This window comes from Python bivittatus, unplaced genomic scaffold, assembly GCF_059951505.1.
Source record: "Python bivittatus isolate LINGU-HERP-01145 unplaced genomic scaffold, Pbiv_v1 ctg000520_np1212, whole genome shotgun sequence".
Lineage (NCBI taxonomy): Eukaryota > Metazoa > Chordata > Lepidosauria > Squamata > Pythonidae > Python > Python bivittatus.
In genome coordinates, this window is record NW_028277080.1 from 2,723,237 (window position 1) to 2,748,874 (window position 25,638).

At 38.4% G+C, this 25,638-nt stretch overlaps 2 protein-coding genes across 5 annotated transcripts in view; one reads left to right on the forward strand and one right to left on the reverse strand.

Moving 5' to 3' along the window:
- The window catches only part of GTF2E1 (general transcription factor IIE subunit 1), a 39,620-nt gene that overhangs the window by 6,601 nt on the left and 7,381 nt on the right, over positions 1-25,638 (reverse strand). The window contains exons 1-3 of one of the 4 annotated variants that reach the window (XM_088147512.1): positions 3,390-3,473; positions 2,185-2,642; positions 518-719 (exon numbers count right to left, since the gene is read on the reverse strand). In XM_088147512.1, the coding sequence (XP_088003638.1) occupies positions 518-719; positions 2,185-2,632 (650 nt within the window). In that variant the 5' untranslated portion in view covers positions 2,633-2,642; positions 3,390-3,473. The other 3 variants (XM_007424171.3, XM_007424170.3, XM_088147513.1) reach the window with 3 other exon arrangements.
- Positions 3,748-25,285, forward strand: RABL3 (RAB, member of RAS oncogene family like 3). The gene is made up of 8 exons (XM_007424169.4): positions 3,748-3,898; positions 5,807-5,898; positions 7,666-7,795; positions 12,163-12,277; positions 13,884-14,034; positions 18,509-18,580; positions 22,683-22,721; positions 25,148-25,285. The coding sequence occupies exons 1-8, from the start codon at positions 3,853-3,855 to the stop codon at positions 25,211-25,213; spliced, it is 711 nt and encodes a 236-aa protein (XP_007424231.1). The 5' UTR covers positions 3,748-3,852; the 3' UTR covers positions 25,214-25,285.

A 25,638-nucleotide genomic window follows, 5' to 3' on the forward strand; every position in this document is an offset into this window, starting at 1 on the left:
ACCAAACCCGATCACTCAGGATCTTATTAACTTTTTTTCTATATGTTAAGATTTGTATTAGAGAACAATCTCAGTGTATTTTAATACTGTGTTAACTTATATAAAAACATATTTTGGGGAACAAAAGAATAGTCCTTCAATTCTAAAAAGGAAAAAAAAGTGTGAAGGCTTAAGTCACAGAGTAAAAAACCATATGAAACATTTTTATATAAATTTATATAAAGTCTAAAGGTATGATTCCATGCATCAGTTAGAAGTAAGTCCAGCTCAGTTAAATCTGGCTTTTTTCTATGTGAGTGCATAAGATTACAGCCTGATTTATCAAAATTTATCAGAGAGTTATGCTAATAAATGCGTTTAGTATTATAGTGAGATTGTACAGCCATCATCTGTAACCTGGATAAATCATAAAAGTCTACCTTTAACATATCCAATGCCATATCTTTTTAGAAACCAAATTTGAGAAAACTGTCAACAGCTGATTACCAAGTTCAGACAAATTAATACTCTGGCCCACCTCTGCTTCAGTGCAAGAATCTCCATAGGCTCAGGCTCAAGTAGTTCATAAGCTAAATTAACATCCTCAGTCTCACGAAGCAATGCATAAATAGGTTCTATCTGTTCATTAAATCGGGCCACAAGAGTCCTTGCATCCTTTTTAGGCATTGCAGATTCATCTTCTTCCACTTCAGTCTCACAAAATGTGCAGCGAAAAATTCCTATACAGAAAATAAACCACTAAAAATTAGGAAATATAAAATGCTAATTAAGTATTAAATTATTTGATGGGTTGTTCAGAGCAAGATTTTCATGGGAAGGATGCATTTTATTCAGGGAGAAGGCAAAACATGGAGAAGACCAAAGTATTTATCAACAGCATTTACCTAACTTAAATAGTAGTTAATTTACCTAACTGATGGCTCCACCAGTTTAAGGTTTTAAGAGGACTGGACAAATGCAAGGAGGATCAGGCGGTCAGTGGCTAAGTCTTGAAAGCTGATCTATCTCCTGTATCACAAGCAACCTTCCTTTATTAGCAGCTGCCACTGCTCTTCTAGCTAGACTTGTGAGTTTCCTAGTCAGTAGTTTGTTGGCCAGTACGTGTCACAAAATGCTGGACTAAACAGGTTGTTAATCTGATTCAGCAGGGCTCTTGTTTTCTTCCCTATATCAAGCCTCCACATGCATGAATATGTACATACACACGAGAGCAAAAAATGTATAAAAGTGTGATGTGAACATGAGAGAGAATGGAGGCCAGAAGGCTATGGTGAAGGAGAGGATACCAGCTCTGGTTATGGTGTTAGTCCAGTTCTCATCCACTGTCAGGCAGTTCTCAGCACGTTGTGACATATGGCCTTAGTGGCAATAAAGGTAACTTTTCACAATTAAACAATGCAATTTTGCAGGATCCCAGAGACTTGCTATTTCTGCCCTCTGTATACCATTCCTTACAGAGGTCCATTTGGCCTCATCTCTACTCTGCTTTAAAAAGGTAGTGAAAACTGGCTTTACAAACAGGCCCGGGCTAAGGTCTTTTGTGATCTTGCCAAGCAATCTCATGAGGGAGAACTGAAATTATTTTTTCTGTAATTCCTCATTGGATCATTTAGTTTCTATACCTTTTGCCTTCTGATTGTTTGTTTTCATGAGTTTTTAATATAAGCTGACTTGAGTCTTTCCAATCTTGCAGCTAAATAAGTCTGATAAATAAATTATTCCTGTCTTCTATGATACATTCACAATACTACATGTTCGGGGAGGATTGCAACTAGACTATCCTAATGAAGCAGTCTCCCAGATCCATTTTCTTTGGTGCAGCTCTCAAAGTTTACTATGCCTATGATGAAATAATGGGAAAAATATTAAAAGAGAAATATTACAGAAGCATGTGTGACCATGTCTTGGTTACAAATCCTTCTGTAATATTTCTCTTTTAATATTTTTCCCATTATTTAAATTAGAAATACACTTCTCTTCATTTTCATTCCTAGAAAGTCTTAATGTCTAGCCTATACATAACTAGATTGCCATAAAAGTGTTGACATCCGCAACCTGTTTAAAGAAATCTAATGGAACAACCAAGTTATATTAGCTTTTTTCTACCCCCAAACTCCCAATCAACCCTCTCAGATAAGATGGCAAATAATTATTTCAGCACTTTGGGGGATTCTTGTATCTTACCTGTATTAGGTTCAAACAGCTGATTTGCCTCTAAATCTGTGAAGGTACTGGAACAAATAGGACACCTGAAGGAGGCTCGGTTGGTGGAGTCTCTTTCATCTGTCTCAATTCTCCTTCTCATGTGATCCAACTTATACTTCACCACATTGACCAGTAGGCGGTAATTAATAAAGTAGAAATTGTGCCTGGTGGTCTTCCCATCTGGAGCTGTCTCCACTCTCATTCTGCATTTGATAAATTTGTCACCTTTAAGAGTGTTGAGAATTGCTCGCAGCTGCTTCCGATCAAACTTCAGAAGCTCCAACATGTCTTCCTCCTTTACACATGGGTTCCGAATTAGAATGTCCAAGGCCAAAGCATGTTCAGTACCATAAAAGCCACGTACTACATACTTAGCAAGGCGTTTCAGAGAAGCTGGGACCTCAGTGAGAATGTCTGGATCCGTCATAGCAGTTATCCTGCAAAACAAACATTATATTCAAATTCTTGTTTTATTCCACTTAGTGTCAAATAGCGTCCACTATGATTAACTATCACCATAATAAATAAAAGAAAATTAGAAAACTGCATATATAACACTACTTCTAGTCTTCAAGCTTTCATTGTTGTTCTTACACATGCAGAAACAAAGAAAAATCTATTATTGTACCCCTATCTTCTAGTCAGTCAAGGCTGTATCAATTAATATAGTATCTAATGCACTTAATTTAAGAGGGCCAGCAAGTGAAATTCATGACTTTACATGTGGACTATTGCTCTGTTTACCTGAAGTGGGCTGCAAAATTCCAGATGGCCATTAGACTGCTTTTTGCAGCCCACATCCGGTAGCCTGAGCCACTGTACTAAGTGTCTTTCTTCAGACCAAATTCACTGTTGCTTTTGGGCCCAGACTGGGAGAAAAAAAAAAGATGTTGAAAGATTGCAAGAATGAAAGGTGTGGGAGAATTTTGCTTCACCCACTCAGATACCTCTTTCCGAAGGAAAGGTCAGACCTTTTCCTTTGTGTGGATGAATGACCAACCAGTAAGTTTATTCAGTCAATGACCAGTAAAATGAAATATCCCCGTGTTTGTGCTATACCTCTAGCTATGGCAGACTCGCGTGACTCCTGAGTCCTTAAAAATGCTGCCAACAGAAAAGACCTGCAACTTGGAAACCTTCTCCCTGACATACTACATTTCAGTCTGCAGGAAACGGGCTGTTACCACTACGTTACACGGAGGAGGATTCAGTCCGAAGCCGACCACCTCAGTGGAAACCAACCAGGAGGGACGACGGCTCCCTTTTACTCACAATCGCCTTCGAGACCAGGAACAAGAAAGTCAAGACTGCCTCACCCAACGAGTCTGACTGATCTGCGAAGCCTCCAGACAAATTTCTCCGCTGCTACTAAGCCCACAAGTTGGCGTCACGGTGGCTGCGAAGGAAAGTCTGACCATCGCGAAACGTCACTGCTGTGCGACACACTACGTTCTACTTCCTACCTCATTAAGGTTGGCCTCGCCCCCGCAGCTCTAGAGACCAATAGGAAAGAAATGAGTGTATGATCAGCCAATAGAAGGTAGGCTTATACGAATCGATCTGTGATTGGCCTATTTTAGGAAGTATGAAAGTAGTGGAGTAGCTCACGTCGACAGCTGCTTTGGGTAGTTGCCCCTGAAGAAAAAAATGGCTACCTTAGAAAGGGTGAAGGTGCTTGTGTTGGGTGATTCAGGTGAGTGGGTGAGGCCACGAGGAACGACTGCAGCCGTCTTCCACGAAGCAGAACCGAGGTCTGCCTCTCTGGTGGAAAGGGGCAGAAATAATGTAGTGGGACTCCAAACTGGCTGTTATTTGGGAATTCCTTTCCTGCTTAAAAACGTGGCTTCCAGAATACAAAACAAAAACAAGCAGTGTAATAGAGAATACAGCTAGGATTTTTCTGATTTTTAAAACGTGTTTGTGGGTATTTAACGCATCGCTATTTTACTTCCAGTCTCAGCCGGTTTAGTCCAATGAGGAGTTTAGATCTGTCTTCTGCTATGCATGTAAATGAGGCCATAGCGCTCGATGGTATAAGCGTTTCAAAAATCTTTTTATGAATGCACTTAACTCGTTTTTTTCTGGAATTAACATGCTACAAAGGTGCAGTTGTAGAAACATTAGCCCTTCATACAAACATATACTTGTGTGCCGTGTGTTTATAATAACTAATGGTACTCTTGCTACCATATGTGCCTGCCACCACATTTTTGGGGAGGGGGCTATTATTAAGCTATGTCAAAATGTATCTATAACTACTGGGTCAGATAGAACCCCGGAACTGGAAGGAGCCATTAAGACCACTGGGTCCAACCTTCTGCTCAGTACAAAAATCCAGATTAGACCATTCTCAACGAATGGCTATTTAGCCTTCACTTGAACTCATTCAGCAAACTGAAATTTATGATCTCCTATTGTAATTAGTTCCATCTGTTAGGAAGTTTTCCTAACATTCACTCAGAATTAATCTTCCTGTAATTTAAGACTGTTATTCTGTGTCTATTGATGTAGACTACAATTGCTTTTAGCAGGCATATTAGTACTGCTGTCTCATACTCAGTCTGACATCAGTTGCAATTCCAAAACCCATTTCTCACTTAGACGTATACTAAGTCATTTTACACCTGTGGATTTGATACTTAGGTGCAGTAAAGAACTTTGCATCTGTCTCTACTAAATTTCATTTAGTCTTTTTCATCCCGGTTAAAGCTATCAAGAACATAGAATCCCAGAATTGGAAGGGATTTCAAAAGTCATCAATCCAACCCCTTACTCATTGCAGGAACCGCTAAAGCACGATGATGATGATAATAAGTAATATATTAAATTTATATGCCATCCTCCTCCCAGCAGCTCTCAACGGTTTTGGATATCAAGTCAAATCAATCTTTCTTATAGTCATAGAACAACATATGGGGATAGGGTACAATCACTGCTTGCTTGCTTGCTTGCTTGCTTGCTTGCTTGCTTCCTTTCCTTTCCTTTCCTTTCCTTTCCTTTCCTTTCCTTTCCTTTCCTTTCCTTTCCTTTCCTTTCCTTTCCTTTCCTTTCCTTTCCTTTCCTTTCCTTTCCTTTCCTTTCCTTTCCTTTCCTTTCCTTTCCTTTCCTTTCCTTTCCTTTCCTTTCCTTTCCTTTCCTTTCCTTTCCTTTCCTTTCCTTTCCTTTCCTTTCCTTTCCTTTCCTTTCCTTTCCTTTCCTTCTTTCTTACCAGTCTAATTCATGGATCTTGGATTTTTGTAATCCTTGGACTCTCCAAGGATTAATGACATCCAACTTTACTTAGCTTTATTCAGGATAAGCCAAGTCAGCTAGGGGCTGCCATCAGTTGTGTCATACTCCTCTAATGCTATTAATAAATATGTCAAACATGGAAGATTGGATTCCAATCATTTGAGGATATAAGAAAAACAATCTAGCCTATAATTTTCTGGAAAATCTAACTTGTACATGGTGGATCTAATTTTTACATTTGTTTCTATCATTCACAGTTGTTCTTAAGAGCTGTCTTTATTCCTATTTAATTTCAGTTATATAATAAAACTAAAATGATAGAAGAAATCTCTGTTTACCTTTGAAGGTTTATTTTATGATTTTGTTACAGGTGTGGGGAAATCATCACTTGTTCACCTATTATGTCACAATCAGATGCTGGGAAATCCATCTTGGACTGTGGGCTGCTCTGTTGATGTCCGTGTATGTGGAAGTAAAAACACCTGATGCTTTGTTGATATTGTGTTTGAAATATTATGATATTTTAGGTATAGAAAAATATGAAATTAAGCTGCAGAGATAAAGCATAATTGGAATGTAAGGGTGTCTCTTAGTCAACGAGCACTACCCATTATTGATAACTCTAACATTAGCCAGAGGTGGGGGAAAGAAAGCTGTGTTGTGAGCTAGGGGAGGTATTTAAATATTCATAGACTTAAGTGTTTTTTATAACTAATATTCTGGTTTTCTTCTGCTTCTTTGCAAAAATATGCAATAAAAATTAGTAAAAAAGGTGTATATGTATATAAAGTGAGTAGGATAGGATTTAAATGAAAGTAGAAAAAATATAGGCCAAAGGGTAAGGATAATTCCAGAATTTAACAAATATATTCTGATTCTGTGATCCTTGATATAGTTATGGAGAATACTGTGTTCAGGTGATTTTTTGAAAGGTGAAGTTTTATATAGAATACTGATTGGCTGTTAACTTCCAATCAAGACATATATAACCATCTTTATTTCAAAGAATGTTTCTGAACCCCAGAATCATTCTTATGGGGAAAATAATAAGTAGCTACTATCCAGACTTCATTGTGAAACATTCCCTTACCAGAAGACAAAATTGTAAGCTGAATTGTTGAGTAGAATTCTGGGGGCAGAAGGAGTGGGAAAGAATGAACAGGGAATTGTCCCCGTGGCGCAAGTTTTGTTGTAGTGTATTCTTTGTCTGCTTATTATATTTTGACAAATTATATATTTGGATAGTGTTTGACCAAAGCAATCCAGTGAGCAAACTGTGGCTCTCGCGTTTCTAAGTTTCTAAGAATGCAGCTTCCCTGGCACATGCATGCTATAGTTACTTTCAATATTTTTTTTTCAAATGGTAATGAAGGTAACAAGGTGAAATATTCCTTGTTAGGAAAATTAGGAAATAAGTACTTTCCTGAAGATACTTGCTGTTTTATATTTACTTGTTCTGGTGAAAAAATCCAAACATGATTTTTATGGAAAATCAATATCTACATTTAGCTTTTATGGGGAGAGAGAACGTATGCAAAATATCTGGCATATCTATCAATGTATGAGTGTGAGATATATGCACACACAAAACATACACATACACATATAGTAGTTGCATTCTCCTGAAGTTTTAGTGCAGCTGCTTTGAAGGCTCTCCCAGATCATCTGCACATGTATATTCATGCAATTAAATATTTTCACCAAAACTGGTAGCAAAGGGGCTACCACAGTTGAATGACTCCTCCAAATGATTTGCGCAGCCTATATGTGTATGTGTATGTTTTGTGTGTGCATATATCTCACACTCATACATTGATAGATATGCCAGATATTTTGTATACGTTCTCTCTCCCCATAAAAGCTAAATGCAGATATTGATTTTCCTTAAAAATCATGTTTGGATTTTTTCACCAGAACAAGTAAATATAAAACAGCAAGTATCTTCAGGAAAGTACTTATTTCCTAATTTTCCTAACAAGGAATATTTCACCTTGTTACCTTCATTACCATTTGAAAAAAAAATATTGAAGGTAACTATAGCATGCATGTGCCAGGGAAGCTGCATTCTTAGAAACTCATTGCTGAATCCAACTAGCTCTCTCTGTAGCCCACTTTTATTATGTTCTACAGAGGTACTGCACTATGCAGGGAATGTTATGTACCTGGAATGCAGGTTTTAATTTATTGTTATTTTAATTTTATTTATGCTATTTGGTTTCTCATTGCCAGATTCATGACTACAAAGAAGGAACTCCAGAGGAGAAGATTTATTTCATTGAATTATGGGATATTGGTGGCTCCGTAGGCAGTGCTAGTAGTGTGAAAAGCACACGTCTTATGTTCTACAATTCAGTTAATGGTAATGGATGTACTTTTAAGATCTGTTACATTCTACAGAACATGGTTTGATTTATGCAGACTGTGTTCCCTAAATATTGCAAACAAGAATTTGACATTAAAGAACAGTTATTGGCTGAATTTAGATATTCAAACACTTTCCTAGATATCTGCAAGTGCTGACAAATTTGTTTAACTTTTTTCCTGAACTATTTTCTGGGTATATTTATTATTCATAATATTTATTTGAAATCCATTAAATTCTAGTTTGCAATGGATTAAATTAATGGATTTATTTCTATTCTGTATCTGTATGGATGCCACATATATAAGGATGCAAGAGTCTGAAAAGTTCTCCATAGCATAAATCCCGTAAAGGTTTCTGGGCCATTCTTTATTTATATTCATGAGATTATTAAAGAACTAAATACCCAGTATCAAAGAAGAACACCAGCTGTTCCTATCAGATGTCTGTTTAATCTTTGGCTACATATAACTGGAGCTAATGGCATTCCGTTCTAAATTTGTATTAGGACTAGCATGTGAATTGTTACCAAACATTGGTGATCATCCAGGGGTTTTGTGCAATTCCATGTATAGATCTGACAATATTCGCAATCCAGTTATCAGTATGATAATTTTTTTTTTGTTTGCTTTTCTTTACAAGTGATGTATAATGTATACTGATAGTGGGTTGATTTTTGCCTCAATGTCCTTCCTTTCTTTCTGCCAGAACTTTGAGCTACATTGGCCAGCATGCCTTACAGAACAGTACATTGTGCGATAGGACAGCTACAATTACTTCTTGTATCTCATCATGCAACTTACATTGGGACTTTGCTTGAATTGATGCACAATTTACATTTACATTTGAATGCCTATAGTTCAGAAACTGGGCTGGGACAAGTCAGAAATTAAATAAGGTTTAATTTAATTTCAGTTTCAGTTGTATGTAGTTGATTTGTTTATTCCCCATGAATTTAGTAATGTCCCATTTTTATCACATTAAATTATAATTTGGTAAAAATGTTTTAAGGGCTCCATAAGCTACTTTCAAAGCTTTCAGGGACTGTAGATGGTACATTTCTGCTTCAGTATCCAGATCATCTAGTAAAATACTGTTAAAAATATAAAATAGCTTTAAATAATATTGACATAAGAAAAAACGGAGGTAGTCCTCACCGATTGCTCATTCAGTGACCGTTCAAAGTTACAACAGTGCTGAAAAAGGAGATTTACAATTAGTCCTCAAACTTGTGGCTGTTGCAGCATCCCCATGTTCATGATTCAGGTGCTTGGTAACTGGCATACATTTACAACAGTTGCAGCATCCCATGATCATGTGATCATTTGCAGCTTTCACAGCCAGCTTCTGACAAGCAAAGTCAGTGGGGATGCTGGCAGGAAGTCAGAAGTCACAGTCATGTGACATAGCGCTTAACCACAGTGATTCACTTAATGACTGCAGCTGGAACTGACATAAGTTGGGTGCAGTCATGTGATGTTTCACTTTACAGCCATGTCACTTACCAACAGAGTTGCCATTCCCAATTGTGGTCAGTAAGTGAGGACTACCTGTACCTTATTATTACTTGGGGATTTCACTGTTTCTGATATTTCCTCTAACTTGGTAAGGATGCTAATTTACTATTAACTTCTTTTGACCTAAAGGTGTTAGAGACTCCCCTTGTTCATTCCCATGGTAACATCCTTGATTTAATTTGGGCTAAGGATTTGCAGTCTGCATTTTGTGATTTATTCAATGGAACCTAATCTAACCACTTTATTGTAAATATTTCTCTTCAAGGCATGCTTCCAGATTTATTGTTAGACTGATCCATTCTATGTCTTTGCATTTGCATTGGTTCTTTATTTTCAGTTGATTTCATCTAAAACTGAATCACCTAAGGCAGTGACAATGGCCATTAATTTTTCCACTGAGCCATATTTGATTTGTTTAGTGCCAGCCTTTGAAAAGTTTTTCTTGAAAAGGAGCTTTTATCTATGGCTCCCTCTGGATTTGCAGAAAGTTCAAACTTACATACATAAACTCAAACAGAAATATAGAAAGGAGACATCTGCTGGGGGCTCCTTTCATCAGCGTTTACTGATTCTTTGTATTGCTGGAACAAGCCAAGCAAAATTACCAGAATCTAATTTCAGCTCAAGTCCAGTCCCCATGACACCTTTTTGCTATGCTCAGGTCTCTTTTATTGTCATCATTGCCAGTGGATTGCTATTTACATTTGAGAACTTTTTTGTCTAAAATCAAGATGCTCCAGTTGCCCATCTCTATGCAGGGCTTATGCACTCTGTCTGGTGCTCCAAATTCTTCTTCCTCTAGATTTTTATTTTCTCTAGTTACTGAAGCAATGGTAGCTAAAATAGTTTCAGAAGCTCCCTGTATTACAAGCCCTTTTCCTTCTTTTCTTCACACATCTTTTCTGTCATTTTTAACTACACAGATCAACTGTTTTCTTATGGCAGCATTTTTTCCAGACTGCCAGAAATATACCTATCATTACTCTCTCTTTTTTTTTAAAGGTTTGTTGAATGGTTCAGTTTGTTCTAGTTTTCATCCATTCTTTTTTGTCTAAGATTATTGAATTAGTTTTTCTCTTTCAGCTTCTTCATTGTTTGTCAGTTAAATAACCTCACTGGCCCCTTTCAGTCTGGGTTTCATATGGGCTATTCTACCAAGTCAGCACTGGGTGCGCCTTTGATAATTTGGTAGTGGCTAGGGCAAATCAGTATTGGTTCTGGTAGACTGGTCCATGGTATTTGACCACCTCAATCAAGAAATTCTATCTCCTTTAAGCTCCTTTGGTGTCAGTGATACATATGTTTTTTGTTGGATTCAGTTCTGTATTTCCTATTGCATGTTGGGGGAGGGGGGTTATGAAACTTTGCTCTCAGCTTTTTCCATTATCTGTGGGTGTCCCTTAGATTTCAGTCTTAAGGACACTTTTGTTTACTTTGTTGACGTTGCCTCTGGGTTCTCTTATTTCTTCATTTCAGAAGAAGTACATCCAGATGTATTTGTCTGGTCCTGTCTTCAGTGATGCAGTATGGTCTTCTCTTTCCAACTATTTTACTAGAATTTCCAGCTAGATGTATTCCTGCCACCTTAAATTAAATTTGGCAAAGATTTAAGTTGCTCTTAAAGTTTTTCCTCTTCTTTGTCTTTCTTTGTTCCTCTTATTTCTTTTCCTTTTATTCTTTTGAAAATAAGTTGCTCACATCTATTGTAAGTTAGATCCCATGGTTAGTAATATTCCAGCCGTGGTGGAATTCCCTGTTCCAGCCATGTTATTGTAGATTTTTACTTTATTTTTAATTGTGACATGCTGAGGAAATTGTGCTGTTTTCTGTGTAAGTTCTTGTATTGATTTATATAGCTTAATTTTTGTATGTTTTAACTGTAATGCATCATTTTGAGAACTTCTGCTATTGGGAATTATAAAAGTAGAATAAAAAAAGACCTTTTCTCACACTTAAACTAAAAAACAAAACAAGAGATGGGAAAGGAAAAGTAATTGTTGCTATTATTTCTTTGATCAGTTTTTAAAAGTTTTTTGTTTTTTTTAACTTTCTAGTATTCCAGAACAAATCAGCTTTAACATAATTTTTATTGCTGAAATAGTTGTATCCTCATCTGAAAAAGGACTGAATCCATACACACCAGCTAGTGATTCTATAGCCAATCACTATAGTAGTTGAAGAATTAGAAGTGGAATTGTTCCAGGATGTTAGACCTAAGAACATTTATTTTTGTGTGGGAACTTAAGACCAAAGTATAAACCAAAACCAAAGAATAACCAGGAAGCAGGATCAAAACTCAATACAGTGCAAGAATAACTTGTTTGGGGCAGGAAACACTCTTATAGTCCTTCTGGTTCAAGAAGGGAAGAGCAGTCAAGGAACTGAAGAGTATCTAACTGCCTACACAAACGTTGGAGCACTCAGTTCTGTGGTTCACTACATAGTGCTGTCGTATCCATACCAAAACCCTTCCAGTTCAAGCCTTAATAGTTCCTGGCTGTTTCTTTGCATGGATTTTTTTGTCATGCAGCTAATCCCATCATCTTCCCTTATCCTATCTGATTGCTTCATAATGCCTGATTGCTTCATAATGCCTCATAATTTATTTTATAACCTTGTTTGTTAGGCAGAGTTGGTTTTTCTAACTGTCTTCTTCTTTACTTCTAAAATCAACCTTGGTTTGCTTTCACTCTGATTCTGTCCTGAATGAGAGACTGAATAAATACTTTCACTTTTGTACTCTTTTGGGACCTGGCTTCTTTTTTATAATTGCTATGTCTTTCCTTCTGCTTTTGATGATTTTAGGGAAAAAAACCATTCTTTATGTATGACCTTTTTCTCACCTAGGCATAATTTTAGTGCATGATTTAACCAACAAAAAGTCTTCCCAAAACTTGTATCGATGGTCTTTGGAAGCTCTCAACAGAGATGTAACTCCATCTAGCGTCCTGGTGACAAATGGGTAAGTAGGCAGAATATACAGTCACCACTATCATTGCTATAATCATGTTAATTAGATGGAGGGATGACATGTTGTAAGATTTTAAAAATGTGAAAAATGTGTATTACTTCTGAACAGTAAGCTATTTTCTGTCTCTGTACCAGTAAAAAGAAAATGCTCCACCTCCTCTAGATTAGTAATCAATTAGCAAAATTTTGTTTAGAAATCTGCCCTTAAAGAGTATATGAAAGTCATAGCATATGTTTCATGCATGAAGAGTGGGAGTGATCCACAATTTTAATAGCAAAACTATATCTAAATATATTCAACTTTACAAAGTAAAAGGAGAAAAATACATACATTTTGGCTAATGTTCATGGCTAGTCAGAATTTATCTCCTAAACAAACTCAACACCTAATTCATTAAAAAATGATTCATAGCTTTGCATTGAATACATTTTAACAGTGAAAAGTATATAATTAAAAAATAACAGGAACAGGCTCTTTTCCCCAGATTTTTGGAAATTCAGAGATAGGAGAATATGAGCATGCTAAAGTTCTAGAGCACTTACCAGCATGAGAAAAAAGTAGCCCATTTATCCCACTGTCAGATTGTAGAATGTTGAAGACTAGAGATGAAATCAACTTGACCTATTTTAATCTTTTAAGCAGAAGTGAAATGCTAGGGCAAATGATTGCTTTTTTCTGGGTGTTTGGGTAGTTTACAGAAATTGTACTAAATTGAATTCTACTAGGTTACATTTCAGACTTACAGCATAGAGATAATCAGACCCATGCCTTTGCAATGGAAGAGTTAATATACTGTATGTATAGCTTTCTAGAACTCATCTTGATGTAAAGGAACCCAGAACTAGCCTTAGGGAAGATATGAGAGAGTGGTAAGAGCAGCAGGAAGGAGCAATCCATTAAAAAGAGACCTGATCAAGAGATTACACAATCCAGAGATAGAAGGAGGCAGGAGAAAGAAACTCAAAATAACCACATCTTGATTTTGTTCAGTGTAAGATGGGACTAAGAGAAACCTGGACAGGCTTTCAAAATTCCTATATACTGCCCCAATAAAGTATCATTTCTGGAATCCTTGCAATGTCTGTTTCTTAATCTAGCCTACCTTGAAGGGCTGACACTGGATTTTCCTAAGCATACCTTGTACATTTATATTGTATCTACTTTCCATTTGCAATATCCATCCTTGATTTTATTGTTGTTATATTGTGATGTAAGGGCTCTTAAGCAGGCATAAGTTTAATAAATGATTAAATGATAGGTTGACATTCCTACCAGGCATGAAGTTCCCTTATTCTTTCTGTAAAATATCTTCTGTGCTAATTTGAAGGGTGCTGCTGCTGCTATTTTTGTCACTTTCCTCAGTGATACTTTCTACTTTTCATGCTTGATCACCATCCTGAAATTAAATGCAGACATGACTTGGGCTCAGGAATTGGGGTGAAGCATCTTAAAGATGGGGTTGCATTCCCTGAGAAAGAGCGGATTTTCAGGTGACAGCTGTGGCAAGGAGTGTATTTGGGCAACTGCAGCTAGTGTGCCACCTGCAACCCTTCATGCGCTGCTTTATTGACCTACATATCTTCACTTTCCTTCACAGAGACTATGACCGGGAACAGTTTGCTGATAACCAGATTCCACTGCTTGTCATAGGAACAAAATTAGACCAAATCCCAGAGACAAAACGCAATGAGGTCTTGAGCAGAACTGCTTTTCTGGTTGAGGATTTCAGTGCAGAAGAAATCAATCTGGTTTGTGTTATCCTTTATTTTGTCAGCTTGGATTAATGTTATTGTTGGCCATGAACCTATTTCAGGGAATAGTCATTTCCTTGAAATAAATCCTCCTCATTTTCTATTATGGCTGGAGAGTACCTTTAAGTTGTTTTTTTTCCTTTGCTCCAACGGACAGGACCAAAGAGTGTAATTATGGAGCACCTAACACCACAGAGCAACTTTCCAGTCAGTGCTTTGATCCTTCCCAATTTTATAAAGAGATGCAGTAGTAGGGGACAAGTTATATCTATTTATCCAGTACTAATCCCTCTCATCATAGACGCTTGGTGCTTCACAGTTGCCTGTGGCTATGCCATAGAATTCCAAGACATATACATTTATATTTTCCCCCAAGTTGCAACAGAAAAGCATTTCCAGATTTAGATCAATCATCTGCTGAAAATCAAGGCCATAAAACCAGTTCCACCAGCAGAATAGTTCTCAGAGTGCTGCAACAATTTTCTTTGTGAAGCCTACAAGCAGTGGGGATTTGAGAGTCATTCTGACTCTCAAACAAGATCAGTCTGGCTCAAAAGATATAAGATCATAGAATCACAGGGTTGGAAGGGACCTTGGAGGTCTTCTAGTCTGACCCGCTGCCCAAGGCAGGAGTCCTGATACCATCTCGGACAAATGGTTGTCCAATCTTTTCTTGAAATCCTCCAGTGATGGAGCGCCCACAACTCCAGGAGGCAAACTGTTCCACTGCTTAATAGTTCTTCCCTGGAAATTCCTCCTTATTTCCAGGTTGGATCTCCTCTGATGAACTTCCACTCATTGTTTCTTGTTCTACCCTCAGGGGCTATGGAGAATAAATTGATGCCCTCTTCCCTTCAAATATTGGAAGACTGCTATCATGTCTCCCCTCAGTCTTCTCTTCGTTAAGCGAAACATACCTAGTTCCTTTAGCCATTCTTCATAGGATTTAGCCTCCAGACCTTTATAATCTTTGTTGCTGTTCTCTGCACTCTTTCTAGGGCCTCAGCATCTTTTTTGTATTGTGGTGACCAGAACTGGAAGCACTATTCCAAATTTGGCCTCACCAGTGCGGTGTAGACCAGTACTATCACTTCCCTTGATCTTGATATTGTTGATGCAGGCCAGGACTGCGCTGGCTTTTTTGGCAGCTGCAGCACACTGCTGACTCATACTTGAGCAGTGGTCCACCAGGACACCTAGATCCTTCTCATAGGCACTTCTGTTGAGCCAGGTACTGCCTGTCTTGTACCTGTGCATCTGGTTTTTCCTGCCTAAATGCAGGACCTGACTTTAGTATCATATGCCAAACAATCAACCCTGACCCCTCCAGTGTCCCAAGACATTATGCACGGACTCAGTTCATGATCCACCTCAAATTATTTATTTATTTATTCAATTTATATAGCCACCCATCTCCCTTTTGCATGACTCTAGACAGCTTACAATAAAACAAGTAAAACAAATAAAAAACATAAAATACACAATATAAAAACAAATAAAAATAGAAACACATAGCAGCCGGGCATAATGTAACCTATCATCCATACAGCCAGGAGACAGGCTCTAACCCATGCCCAGGACTCCAGGCTCAGGCACAAAACCAAGTTTTCCAGGCCTTATGAAAGGCCAACAGGGACAGGCCTAATTTAATCTTGGGGAATGATGTTCCATTTAGCCACAGTAAGCACTCTTTCTCTTACGTAAAGATATGAAAGTGGGGCATCATGATAAAATTAAGCTTGCACCTGAAATAGTCCTTCAGATAATAGATGTCCCAGACACTAGACAGTAAGAATTCATCTGGGAGGTGTCAGCACTCATCCTAAACACCACCAATGTAAGCTTTCTTGGTGTGTGATTGCCTGGGCTAGATGTTTCAGGGTCCCTGGACAACAATGGACTACAAACACAGTATAAATGGTTCTGGTGGTTAACAGTGATTGGACTAGCTCTTCCTGAATTCAGACATCTAATATGTACTACCATGTTTCTCCTTAACAGAGAACAATACATCTTAAGCACATTTGTCATAACAAAGCAGAATTAAGCCCCAGTCCTTCATGAGGAAGACCTCAAGAATGCTGGAATGGCCAGAGTGTCAGCTCCTGTATCTTTCTCCAGAACAAATCCAGAGCTTTAAATCTTACACTATGAATTCATCCATAGGTTTTTCACAAGATCCCCACAAGGTTTGAGATCCCATTAGTAGGCTTACTTGTATTTCCAGCTAACCATAAACTGAGCCAATTTGTTTTCCAGTTCCCTCCAGAGGGAGCCATAACCTCAGATATCTTGAACAGGCCCAAGGATCTCCTCTGCATCTTTCCACCATTTCCTCTCTGAATGTGTATACTATGCAAGACAACATGGAGAGGATGAAAGTAGCTAACAACTGCCCAGAAGTCCTTCATAATCCTGAAGTAGTACATCACCATGGTCTCTGCCCTACAGACTGATTCCCTTTAGTCAGGAAACCCAGTTTTTCCCAAGATGTTTATAGCTGCATGCCAGGAGGTTGAAAAATCCAAGCCTTGTAAACCCTAGGCTACAGCTTCCACTGAATGACCTTCATCAAGGCCATCTTTAGTTTTGTACAGAATGTCATTCTGTATGAGATTGGTGTGCTCTAACCACACTGGAGATCCAGGAGAAAGAAGATCCAGGCATAACAATCTCAGTCACTCAGATTCCTTTATCCAAGCAATTGTCAACCAGGACCTGTGCTTCAACACATTGAAATCTCAGGTCTCACTGTCAGTACCTGTCCTTTTTATTGCCATGCTTTAAGATACGTCGTTTTATTATTGTTGGTTTTGTTTTAATTGAAGGTTGCTATTTGTTTAGTATACCATTCTCAGCTTCTTTGGGAGAAGGAAGGCATAAAAATAAAATCAATATTAACTAAAATTGATATTAATGCGCTCATTGCAGGTGTGTTTATAGGTCTAGATATTAATTTTTACCATGGAAATCTAAGCTTACATTTATTCTTACATTTTGTATGTTTTGCTCAGGGATTCCCAACCTTGGTTATTATACATTCTTGAAATAGCAAGCTAATAGCATCAGAGTACTCAAAGTTGGGAACTATATATATAAGGGAGATGGGAACAATTTCATGGGCTTTTTAAAAATTGCTAACAGAATGCCATAGAGGAATTCCGGTACTTACCATTTAGTTATCTGGATTCCTATTAGCAACCAACCTCTCCCCACTCCCTCAGAAAGATACTTGTTATCAGTGATAACAAGAAGGATACCACAGATTTCAATTAACAGTTGCATATGAAGGCCTTATGAACTGTTTTATGTCCATGTTTGTACAGTAACAGAGCTATTTAACAGTTGTACATTAACCATAGATATATGTGCAAAAAGTTAACTTTTTGATTTATATTATTCCTTTCATTCAGGAGTGCCATATATAGCTCTCCCTCCTCCTAGTTTGCTCTACAATGACAACACTCTGTGTTGTCTCAGAGAGAATAACTGGTGCTGGCCCAAGGCACCCAGTGAGCTTCCATGGCTGAGGGAGGATTAGAACCTGGGTTTTACCACTCCTAGTCCAACACCTTCACCACTATAACACACTGGCTGTCTGGATGAAGAGTGATCATTGATAGCACGTGCCCAAATAAGTGTGTCACATACATGGTGGTATATAGATGCACTTGCTCCGTCTTTGATAAGTAATTCTGGGGTGGAGGGTTCAGGTTTTCTGTCTTCTGGGGCAACAAGTTTATTGATTGCTACTGACAAAATCAGGTATCAGTACAGCAGGAATGGGAGCAAGGTTGCAATCTGGTAGATGCATTAAGCTGCTGAAAGGAAGAACACTGATTATTTCTGTTGAGACAAAGACTGTTACCCTTGGGTTTGAAAGTAAAATTTTGCTTCACCTTGTATTTGGTGGAATGAATGTGCAAATGAAGATGCTAAGTGTAAAAAAAGAATTAAAGAAGGAATATTATGTTTAAGTTATGAAGAGCTGCTAGTTGAGAATGAAAGAGAAAACAGAATTGAAGTTTTAGGAAAGTCAGTATTCTCTAGTTAATTTAAAACAGCAGCTAGACAAACATAGTTTCATTTCTTAAAAAATATCCAGAGATTCAGATATTCAGGAACTAATGACAGTTGTTTGATGTTCTCTTTAATTATCTGAAAGCAATAGGTAGATCATGTTCTATTTGAGTAGTTTAAAAAAGGGGGGGTATTCTGAATGTGTTCCCCGCCCCAAAAGAAGTTTTATAGCGTTCTTTCTGGCTTGTAGGAAAAATGATCGATCCTTGCCTTTCCTAGTGATTACTCATATTGGAAAAAGTATTTTGTGAGAAATGCCTGACATGCGGGCATTGCAACAGTAACTTGGTTTGAACACATGCTTGTATTTCACACTTCAAAACCCCTCTATGCTTTTTAGGGACTGTCTGTCAATGAGTCCCAGGAGAAAATTAAATTTTTGGTCTTTCAGGATTGTACAAGTCCTCGTTACTTGGCTGCAGGTTCCTCCAATGCTGTCAAGCTCAGCAGATTCTTTGATAAGGTAAGCCTTTTTTGATTCTTTGATAAGGTAAACCTATTCTTTTCAAGTGACAGAACATGGAATGAAAGACTTCTGAAACCTGATCTAAATTATACAGTTCTTATTGCATAAGCTTAGGCTACACAGACTTCTCAGAGTGCAAAGCTAGGTTTGAGCAGCCTCTTGAGGAAATACAAGAAATTGTAGGGGTCTGGCGCAATTCCCCCAATTTTGTGCTCTACCTGAATTTGCCTGTCCGTAGCATTGAGCCCTCTGCTTTACTGTCTCAACCCAGATTGTTTGAACTGCACTCAGAGAAGTTATATCTTCCTGTGAACTTCTTTTACACTTTATCAACATCAGGGTCTTAGAATTATATCAAGAACATAACTCAGATTAGGGTTGTTAGGTTTATTTTAGTGCCAAAAGAAACATCAAGGTCACTCAGATTTTGTAAAAGCAAAACTAGCCTCCATTTAGGAAGCTTTTAAAGATGAACCTACTATTAATAAAATCAGCTATTATCAGGGTTGTTTTCTGCTATCTGTAGCCTATATTTTCATGCTTCTGTCAGTCAGTTGACCTGATAGTTCCCATGGTTTCACTATCACAGATGGCATTTTCAGTGCAGAATATCTTACTTTGACTGCTTAAATCTATGCAAAAGTTCTGGTATCGTTGATTGTTTTTCTAAGATGCCAAGGAAGTATGTGCACATTTAGGCATCAGCAGAACAGCGGTGCCTCCACAGCATACAGATCACACCAAAGACCCTCAGATTTAACAGGGAGAGGAGTTTTCTTCATCCCCTTTTGTTCAGTATTTTTTCTTGAAGATGGAGATTAAAATTGTACAGTCTTGTCATAGGTTCTCTTTAGGGATAGCAACAAACTAGACAGACCCTTTTGGCTCTTACTGGATAAAGAGTGCTTTATTACCAAAATAGATACAAAAGAAATTAGATGCTTACATGAACAAGAATGTAATTTGTATTTGTTACACTTTTAAACGTTATCCCTTTATAATTCTAGGAGTTGGTTCTTCTCTATCCTATCATACTTTAATTTCTCTATGCCCTGAGCCTGACAGTTTGTCAGATCAGGCCCTTCAGCCCCTGACTCAGAGGAGTCAGAGCAAACTATAACACTGTCTCACTCGCACACGCGCACACACCTGTTCCTCTCCTCCTGTCTGATTTCAGTGAGGGCTCTGTCAGTACTCTCTTTGCTCTGAACACCTCCACTGCATCCACTCCCTCTTGAACATTTAAGTGTTTTACTACATCTTGTTGTCTTGTTTCTTTTCATTTCACCAGGACTGTTGCCAAGATCTGTTACAATCAAACCCAGTGCACGCTTATAATTCTTTGGTGGTGCATGGAGTTCTGGTCTCCTGAACTGCTCCTGAGAGCCAACAGTATCTGGGTCATCTCCCCCTTCGCAACCATCTCTTGTCACAAGATCATAGCCAGATCTTCCATCCAGATCTATGGATATGTGCCTGACAGCCTGGAATCCTACCTTATGCCACTTGTTGTACAATAAGTTCTTGATGCCTCTGGGAAGCCTTCTGTTCTCCATTCTTTTAATGCTAAGCGGGCTTCCTTTCAAATGTTTCTTTCAGCTTTCTGTGAAAGGCCATCCAATTCAGATGGGTTTATTGTGGCCTTTTTTACTATTCATATTAATAATTCAGTATTAGTCAGTGTTTCTTCTCATCCTTTGGTTTTAAATTTTTTGTTAAATTTAAGTAACATGTATCCCCATTTCTGAGATGGGCTTCTTCTTAGAGCACTTCAGTGGTTCTTTCTTAGTTGACTTCTAAAGTACTTAAACCTATTATTCTTAATGTTTGCTTACCTTGAAAGGATTTTTCTTTTGCCAGTTACTTCTATGCATCATACTAGTGAACTTTGTGTCCTTCTTATTGATCCATCTTATCTCATCTGGCAGAGAGATACCAGATGTCTCTTTTCTGCCAAAGATAATAACTGCTTTCCATCTGGCTCAGGTTCTGCCAACCTTTTTTTCCTAAGTCATCAGTTGACATGCAATGGGTTTCTATATATCCCCACATTCTGCACTGAATATACTTCACCATTTCAGAAAGCCTTTTTAGCTCTTGCAATGGCCCCAAGGCCTGTGGGTTTCCACTCATCTTTCACGCTAGGTGACCAATACCTTGGTCTACCAGCTGATCCACCTGCACTTAAAAGGTTACTCTGCTAGGGCAGCTTCAGCATCTACTGCTTTTGCCAAAGGGTGCTCTTACAAGATATCTGTCAGGTTGCTGTGTGGCCCTGTCAGTTTACATTCATCCAGAAGTATTGCTTGGATATCTATGCCTGTCAACCCTCCAAGGTAGACCAAACTTGGAAAACAAAGACATGCAAGCTAATACTATTTTTATAATAAGGTTATAGTAATCTTGCAAGCCTGAATGTGCTTCCCCCCTGCCTTCCCTTTTTCTTCATGAGAACTAGGGAAGGTCATGTCTGAGACACTTTCTCAAATTACATTTCTACCCCAGACTCAGATTTCTTTTACCTAACCGTTGTCTTGGTTGCAGCTCTTCCACCTCTTCCTCAAGGTTATTCCTTCTGCCCTTTACAATGCCTGAGTAGATGCATCTTTTGGCATTTCCACATGTGGTAATCTTGTTATTCACCTATATATGTGATGCACAGAAACCACATCTGTGGTCTCTTATTGTAATTGTGGTTCCTTGACCGATACTCTCAGCATTCACCCATATTTTTTATTTTAGATTTTTTATCCTGCCTTTCTTATTTTTTTATAAATAACTCAAGGTGGTGAACATACCTAGTACTCCTTCCTCCTCCTATTTTCCCCACAACAACCACCCTGTGAGGTGAGTTGGGCTGAGAGAGAGTGACTGGCCCAAAGTCACCCAGCTGGTTTTTGTGCCTAAGGCACACGGTCTCCTGGTTTCTAGCCTGGAGCCTTCACCACTAGACCAAACTTCCTCGTGGTCCTCACTATGAAGGTTGGTTTATTCATTATGAGATGCTGTGTCAGTATTAGAACTGAGATACTTAGTCATACTTGTATTTTGGCATGGAGGTAACAGTGCTGTAATGCTACATTTTGGCCTATTGCTACAATCCAAGGTGCAGTATAATTTGAATTTCATTGTACAGAATCACCCATGTTGGTTATTGGCATGATATAGAGGCATGCTTACAGAAAACACTAAGACTTGAGAAAAGGCTTGGAAAACAGATGTTCCCAAAATTATGAACCAAGTTAAGATGAGAACTGACCCTTGTTTAACTATGATAGGGTCTTTTTTGGGAAATAGTACAGATTGCAGACAAGAAGTGAAGTTTGGTCCCCCTTTGTTGTAGGGTGGATTTATTATATAAAAATAATGATTTCTTTTAAACAAAACTGGAAACATCTCTCTCTAGATCTATTTCTAAATGTTATTTATTGTGCATTTATTGTATGGGTTTCCTGTGGATTTATCCATACAAGTTTGTTTCTAAATCTTATTTACTATGTCTCTTATTCCATGGGTTTCTTACTTTGCCTGTAATTGTAGTTTCCATGAGTTTTTATAAACAACTCTTTCTCCTCTCCCCATTTTTCTTTTCTGGCAGGCTTGAATCATCCATGTCTGTCTTAATTATCAGGGCTTAGCTGCTCTCCCCATTGTGGAGTGCAGAGAAACTGAGGTCATTTTCTCCTCAGCCCTAGTTCTGCAACCCTTCAGCACCAAGGTTTGGCTGCTTTGATTGCTGGATGGAACACAGGCTGAGTGTTGTTGGGACCTCGGTGTCTCCCTATTCCTGGCCGGGAAAGATAAAAGTTTGTACTGTATCAGTGCTCGCTGGCTGCAGGCTGCTGGACTCTGCTTCTGTTTCCAGCTGCTTGCCCTTCTGAATCACCTACTGCTTCCCCTGTGCCCCCAGTTGCCTGCCATTTCCACAAATTCACCAAGGGAGCATTGTTCTTCTCTCCAGCCTGTGCACAAATGCAAGCTCCCTTGCTCACACATTCACATATAGCTTAGAAACCCAGTTCTTAGGAAGCTCTCCTGCATGACACAGTATTGTGTATCAATCACATTTACTAGACTCTTCCTTTTTATTGTGTTTCAGGTTATAGAGAAGAGATACTACATAAGAGATGGTAACCAGGTATATGTTCTTTTTCCTTTTTATTTTATAAACCACATGACTTGAATTTATATTTAAAATCTTTTAAATACAAGCTCCTTTGTATAGTGCAATAGAATATAATTTCACTGGATTAGCTAAGAAGAAGGAGGGCCTGTACTTTCCCTGTGGAGGTCTCTGTGGCAATGAGTGTGTTTTGCCAGGCATCAGATGTATTTACCATATTTTTCCGTCAATAAGACACCCCCATGTACAAGACAACCCCCACTTTTCCAACCCAAAATTAAGAAATCAATATTTTAAAGATAGTGCAGAACACATTTTAATTTAGTAATTAGGTAACATTGACCTGATACATTCGGTGGGAGGAGGTCCAAACTCTCTCTCTGCAGCTCTATTTCCATGCTCTTTTGCATAACTGATTACATTCAATCACGAGTGAAACTGCCGATAGCTTGTCTCTGCAAACAGACTTCCTCTAATTGGTTTGTTCAGCATCAGCTGACGTCAGTTACATAAGGCTCGTGATTGGAGGAAGTCTGTTTGCAGACTCAAGCTATTTCATTCGTGATTGGAGGCTAGAAATAGGAGGAAGCCTGTTTGCAGAGACAAAGTATGGGCAGTTTTGCAACCGCATGGTTCTCTCCTAGGCTTACTTCCTTGAATAAGACGCCCTTCAATTTTTAGCGTAAGGATTTTAGAAAAAAGTATTGTCTTATAGTCGGAAAAATACGGTAATCCTTGCATTTGTAACTTCAAAATTCAATTATTGCAATTCACTGTATGTGGCTCTACCGTTAAAGATGATTAAGAAACTGCAGTTAGTGCAAAATTCTAGGCTACTTGCAATTAATTGAGAATAGGAAAGGTGATCAATAAATGGCTGGATATAAGGACCTAGTAGAAAATCACAACACAGAACAAACATAGCAGGTACATTAGGGCTACTCCAGGTCTGTTGCTCACACAACAGAATCCCTGATCCAACAGGCAGAGAAAGATGCTGAAAAATCCCAGGGTAGTTGTTGTGGATTGCTTCATCATTCATACCAAGACCAAGATGAATGGATTAGTTTAGGTCTTCATAGCAGCCATGGGATTGTCTCATATGCCCATCCGTAGAACAAGGCATAGCATAGATTGGGTCTTTGCCCCAAGCGATGGGATTAGTCTGGATACTTGTAATGTTATAGTAATTGCATTGTCACGGCCAGACCATTTCTGGGTAAAATCCAAAATCAGGAGGAGCCTGGTGGCACCTTTTCCAACATTTTATTAAAAGGCTCACATTTTAGTGAGCTGCAGCTCACTTCATCAGATGCATAGAGTGGCTAGAGTGATGGAGGATTTAAATTACTGTGAGGTGGGAGAGGGAAGGGAGAGACAGACAGATTGGCTGTGCAGACACAGGTTATGTTTGAAACAGATTACCAGTACCAACTGAATAGTTTTCTGAATAAGGTGATTGATATTTCAGTAGCTGGAGCTGGCGTTCTTGTCAAGTACATAGTCTCACTGTAGAATGATGAGATACAATGGACCACTGATTGCTTCTGAATGGTCTCTGCAATGCAGTGAGGCATAAGCATCATGGTTTTCTAGAAGCAGGTAAATAGATTGGAAAATGGCTTGAGTGCTGGCAATCTAGGACTAAATATGTGCCTGCCCAAGTATCTTTTGGGACAAGGCAATTTAGACAATGTCATGATCCAGCTGTAGATATTTGAAGACACCAAATCTTGTTCTTGGGTTCCTCAAAGTAGGTTTCATGGTGGTTGCTTTGAGCTTCTGACTAGGACAAGGTATTTCTATCTAAGGTAGCCGTAGCATATGCCTATTTCTGAACATGGAATGTTTTATCTCAGTAAAAGCTGCTTTGGTAACTTCAAGTTAGATTACTTTGATGCAAACTGTGTATTTGGTAGTGATCTAGAAGGTTCTCACAGATCAGACCTGTGCTAAAAGATTTGCACTGGCTGGTTGCCAGGGTGCTGCCGAGGCAGCCTTGAAAAACCTAGGACTAGATCACCCTGAAAGAAAATCTTCAGATTTCAAGCATCTGTGATCTTGGGTGGAGGTAACATTCTCCATGCTGCAATTGATGGATTGCCACTTGGTGGCCACATAGAGAAGGGCCTTCTCTATGTTGGCTCCTATGTGCTCCAGCAGTCATAGGTTGTAAGTATATTTTATATACTTCTTTTCCCAACAACTAACTCTCCTAATATCTGCTTTTTGACTGGTTTTCTTTCATTTTGTAATATTGTTCTATGCAAATATATGTCCGGAAGTACTGCAGGAGGATCTTGAAGCAGCAGATACTTTATAGCTTTAAAGAGTAGATTATTGCTCTGTTCAATTTGGAAAGGCCTAATTTTTGTAAGTTACACAACATTTTGATAACAATTATTGTGAATTCTAATATAAACATTTTTATCTATCAACAGATTCCTAGCTTCTCAGAAAAAAAGAGAATGGGAAGTGGCTTTGTAAAGAGTTTTCACTACGACTAATCCTTTGCTGTGCCATCTATAGAGTGTGGAAAAATGAAATGAATTGCCTTGCTTTGAATTCTGGGGCTAAGCAAAATCAGATCCTCTCCCAAGTACATGGACAGTACAAATACTTGTGAAAATGGACAGAACGGTGTCTTCCCAGATGTCTTTAGAAAGGAGCTGCAATTCACGATGCCAGGAATATACTTGAGTACTGAGTATCAAGCTTCGTTGTAGAGTATGCTATCTCATAAAACATTTTTGTTCAATATTATTTATTTGCTCTTAACAAAATGACAGTGATGCGTGGGAGGGTAGGAAAGAGATTCTACAGGAGTTATACTCTCAACATTCCTGTTTATTCCAGCAGATGCTGTGTCAGTGATAGCAATCAGTGCTAAGGGACCTCTGACTGAAAAATATCTATGAATAATAATGAATGG

Bases quoted from the DNA above. Each gene is read 5' to 3' on its own strand.
- RABL3 (XM_007424169.4), top strand. From the start codon at position 3,853: ATGGCTACCTTAGAAAGGGTGAAGGTGCTTGTGTTGGGTGATTCAG. The intron at 7,796-12,162 runs GTAATGGATGTA...TTTCTCACCTAG, and splicing joins GTTCTACAATTCAGTTAATG to GCATAATTTTAGTGCATGAT. The intron at 14,035-18,508 runs GTTTGTGTTATC...TTGGTCTTTCAG, and splicing joins GTGCAGAAGAAATCAATCTG to GATTGTACAAGTCCTCGTTA.